At 33.9% G+C, this 4,045-nt stretch overlaps 1 protein-coding gene across 1 annotated transcript in view; it reads left to right on the top strand.

Annotated features, from left to right (window-relative positions):
* Positions 1-4,045, top strand: part of LOC118750009 (sterol regulatory element-binding protein 1) — a gene marked incomplete at its 5' end in the record, with an annotated part of 100,223 nt that overhangs the window by 95,121 nt on the left and 1,057 nt on the right. Inside the window, 2 exon segments of the mRNA XM_036484748.1 lie at positions 3,678-3,856; positions 3,912-4,009. Of these exon segments, the coding sequence (XP_036340641.1) occupies positions 3,678-3,856; positions 3,912-4,009 (277 nt within the window).

Below are 4,045 nucleotides of genomic sequence, written 5' to 3'. Positions count from 1 at the left end.
AATGATTTAGAAACAATAAAGTTTATGTGGGTGGTGAAGGTGAGCTTGGAGTCAAAATAAACACCCAAGTCTTTAAAATCAGTAATTGATTTTAGCGGGACATTCGAAAAACGGTAAGAGGTTGGAACAATACTAATCACTTTTGCAAAAGAGGTATAATGACATTTACCAATATTGAGGTACAGACGATTACGCGCACACCAACAGTACAGATTATCAAGCTCACCCTGGAGAATCAATGAGTCTTCTATATTTTTAATTTCATAGTATATCTTCAGGTCATCCGCATATAGAAGAATCTTACACTTTGAGAAACAGGAATATATATCATTAATAAAGATAACGAATAATAACGGACCTAAGACACTACCCTGGGGAACACCAGAGGAGGGACAAACGAATAAGACGATACATTGTCAAAACGAACAACACAGCGTCTATTATACAGATAGTATGTGATCCACTTCAGAAACTCTGAATGAAAGCCCAGGCCTTCAAGTTTAGCTATCAATATTCGATGAGGCACCCTGTCAAAAGCCTTAGAGAAATCGGTATATATAGCGTCAATTTGGAATCCCTTATGAAAGGCTTCCAAACAGTCCTCTGTAAAAGCAGCTAAATTGGTTAACGTAGACCTACCCGGCACGAACCCATGTTGGTTGGGACATAATAAATGTTTAACAGCAAAGTAAATTTTATCTTTAACTACGGACTCAAACAGTTTTGAGACAGTGGTAAGCTTAGAAATCGGCCTATAATTCTCAATACAATTTGTATTACCACTTTTAAGAATTGGCGGCATAAAAGTAAATTTCCAGTCATCGAGGAAAACCCCGGCAGATAGAGACATGTTAAAAATGTGCCTCAAAGTCGCAATTAAAGGGTGTATACGAAAAATTTTGGTCGCACAAATACTCGTACTGTCGCGACATAAATAACAGTAGCCCAGAAAAAATACGTATCGCAGTTAGCCAACTTAATACTCTTAATTAAGTCATTACTTGTTTTACGGAATTTGTAATAGTTCTCAAAATGAGCTATACGAAAGCAGAAGTACGCAAATTAATTGTGCGCAAAAAAGGAGAAAATCCAAATTTTTCTTGCAATGATATCGCGAAATCATTGAAAGTTCCTAAGTCTGTAATTTATGTGCTCAACCAGTTTAACGAACGTTTAAGTACAGAAAGAAAAGTGGGAAGTGGCCGAAAAATAGGATTTACTTAAAAAAAGGCCAATGAAGTGGTACGTATTTTTAAGAAAAATCCTGGACTCTATCAGAGATGTAGCTAAAAAAGTTAACATGTCGCAAGGATACGTTCAAAAAGTTCGGAAGAAGAGAGGTTTGCAATAATATAAAGTCCCCTTATCGCCAAACAGAAACAACAAACAAAATACCACCACCAAAACACGAGCGCGAAAGTTGAACGATAACTATGTTCACGATTTCGTCTGCATAATCATGGACGATGAAACCTACGTTAAAGCGGACTTCAATCAGCTTCCAGGTCAGAGTTTCTATACGGCTAAGGGCAGAGGCGATGTTGCACTTAAGTTTAAGGAAAAAAAGTGGATAAGTTTGCAAAGAAATTTTTGATTTGGCAAGCGATTTGTAAATGTGGTTTGCGAAGCAACGTTTTTGTAACTTCTGGGACAATAAATCAACAAATTTACGTCAAAGAGTGTATGCAGAAACGACTTCTGCCATTGGTACAGCGTCGCACGGACTCTGCGCTCTTTTGGCCAGATTTGGCAAGTTGTCATTGTGGAAATTTGGCCAAGAACTGGTATGAAGAGAAAAATATTCATCTTGTACCGAAAGAAGCCAACCCAACGAATTGCCCCCGAACTAAGACCAATTGAAAAGTATTGGGCTTTAATGAAAATTAAACTTCTAAAAACAAAGAAAATTGCCAAAACCAAGGAAGACCTTCGATCAAAACGGATTAAGGTATCGTCTGAAATCACTCATAATGATGTGCAGCGCCTAATGAGTGGTATTAACTCAAAAGTCCGATCTTTCGCATATGATATATATAAATAAACAAACCTTGTACTTTTTATCAACAGCTTATTCTAAGCTTCTTAAATATGTAAAAGCTTCCTCGATAACTGTAGAAATGTGGATTTAATAAATGTTTTTGTCGACCAAATTTTTTTGTATACACGCTTTAGTGAAGGACAACTTTTAAATAAAATAACCGAGAGGCCATGTACATCAGTGTTAGTGGATAGTTTAAGCTGGTTAATGCCATTAGCTACCCCCTCGTCTGTCAACTTTAATTTCCCGAAGTTAATGGGAGTATCTAAATTTGTCAAAAGATCTTCAGGAATAAAATCATTATCAGAATTACCTGAAATAAAATTGGAAGAAAAAAAATCAGCAAAAAGATTAACAGCTTCGGAGATGGAGTTGGCTGACACCCCCTTAAGCTGGACCGATGCAGGTATATTAGAGCAATTTTTCTTTGATTTAATATAACTCCAGAAGAACTTGGGATTAGATTTAATACTAATATTTAATACAAAGATTTATTGAGCCTTTTAAATTCAGCTCTATAAAACACGTAACGCCACCATACGGGTTTACATTGCCAAAATGCTGTCAATTCTTTAGAGGTTTTGTGTACCACATTAGATTTCCACGATAGTTTTGTATACAGAATTACTTCTAGATACTTCACTTCGGGAGAATTCTGAATTTTGGCTCCTTTAATTGTGGGGGGAATGAGACCATTCAACCTTCTCCGAAGCCTGGTTTCGCACTGTGCTTTAATGACGAAAAATCTAACAATGCGTCTTTTTCGGACTATTAAAAAAGGAGTTTTGTTCTGTAAATATATTTATTTTATGTAAAATAAAATGAAAGAAAATAATTTAATAAATAAACGTTTCAAAACTGGATTTTATTTTATTTCTTTATCTCTGCAAACCGATATTATTCAAAGGATCCATTAATCTCTTGAGAAAAGCATTCTAATTTGATTATCGAACACATCAATTTGCTATTTTTTATATAATTTTACTGTTTATTAAATCTCAAATATTTAAAAGAAAATCTCCCCTCAAAAAATTTTAATGTGGCAAAGCTATGCTTAATGTTTACATCTGGGGAAATGTCAAAAATCTGCTTTATAATCAAAAAATAGTAGTAATGAAACTACCTTAATTTTTATATCATGATAGAGTGACATTTTCGTACAAATTTTCGATTTATAAAGCAGTTAAAGTTTTCTTTATTTTTTATGAATTTGGGCGTAATGTTTAACATTTTTTAATGGAATGGTTATCGAACTAATTAAATATTTACCAAAATCTTTGTAGATTGTTTGTAGTAAGTCATATATTAATGGTATGTGGGAAGGTTTCAGTATTAATTTTTTAAGTTGATTCGCATCCTTAAAATTCTAGACTATTTGAATTTTGGAATTCTGCTCATTTCTCACAGTGCGCCGTAGATTAGGTTTTGAATTTCGGTTTGAGGATGTATCATAGAACACACGTATCAATATTTCGTTCATAACATTTTCCGAATAACCAGAAAACTGGTTGTAGAATAAAATGCGAATAACACAAACTCTCGAATTCACTTCAATTCTAAGTGGTTTATATTTTTGCAAAATTGATATGCCTTTATTAACATTACTGTATGAGAAATATCTTCTTTTTTATTAATATAGATGTCAACAATTTTTTTATGCTCCAAAACATCTGCTACTCCATATCTTTGTGGATAATTAACTCTTTTATTGTTTTGGCCTGCTTGATAAAAATTGTAAGATATGTGGATCCATTACGAGGCCCCATTCCTGCTGACTTTTGGAAACGAAAAGAATATGGAGATGAATTGTTTAATAAGGTAAAATACAAATTCAGATAATCATTAACATTAATTAATTATACGTTAAATTTAGGGCGACGTGGAAGGTGCTTATTCAGAATATTTATCATGCTTAAAAGGTCTTGGAATCATGATACCAACCGGTACTCCTGAATTTCTGCTCTTAAGTACATGGCAATTAATGCGCCTATTCAGTTACCGTCTAAT

Source organism: Rhagoletis pomonella, unplaced genomic scaffold (genome assembly GCF_013731165.1).
Source record: "Rhagoletis pomonella isolate Grant_MI unplaced genomic scaffold, Rhpom_1.0 Rhpom_scaffold_00111, whole genome shotgun sequence".
NCBI lineage: Eukaryota > Metazoa > Arthropoda > Insecta > Diptera > Tephritidae > Rhagoletis > Rhagoletis pomonella.
Note: the sequence above shows the minus strand (reverse complement) of the source record. Positions and strands in the feature narration are given on the sequence as shown.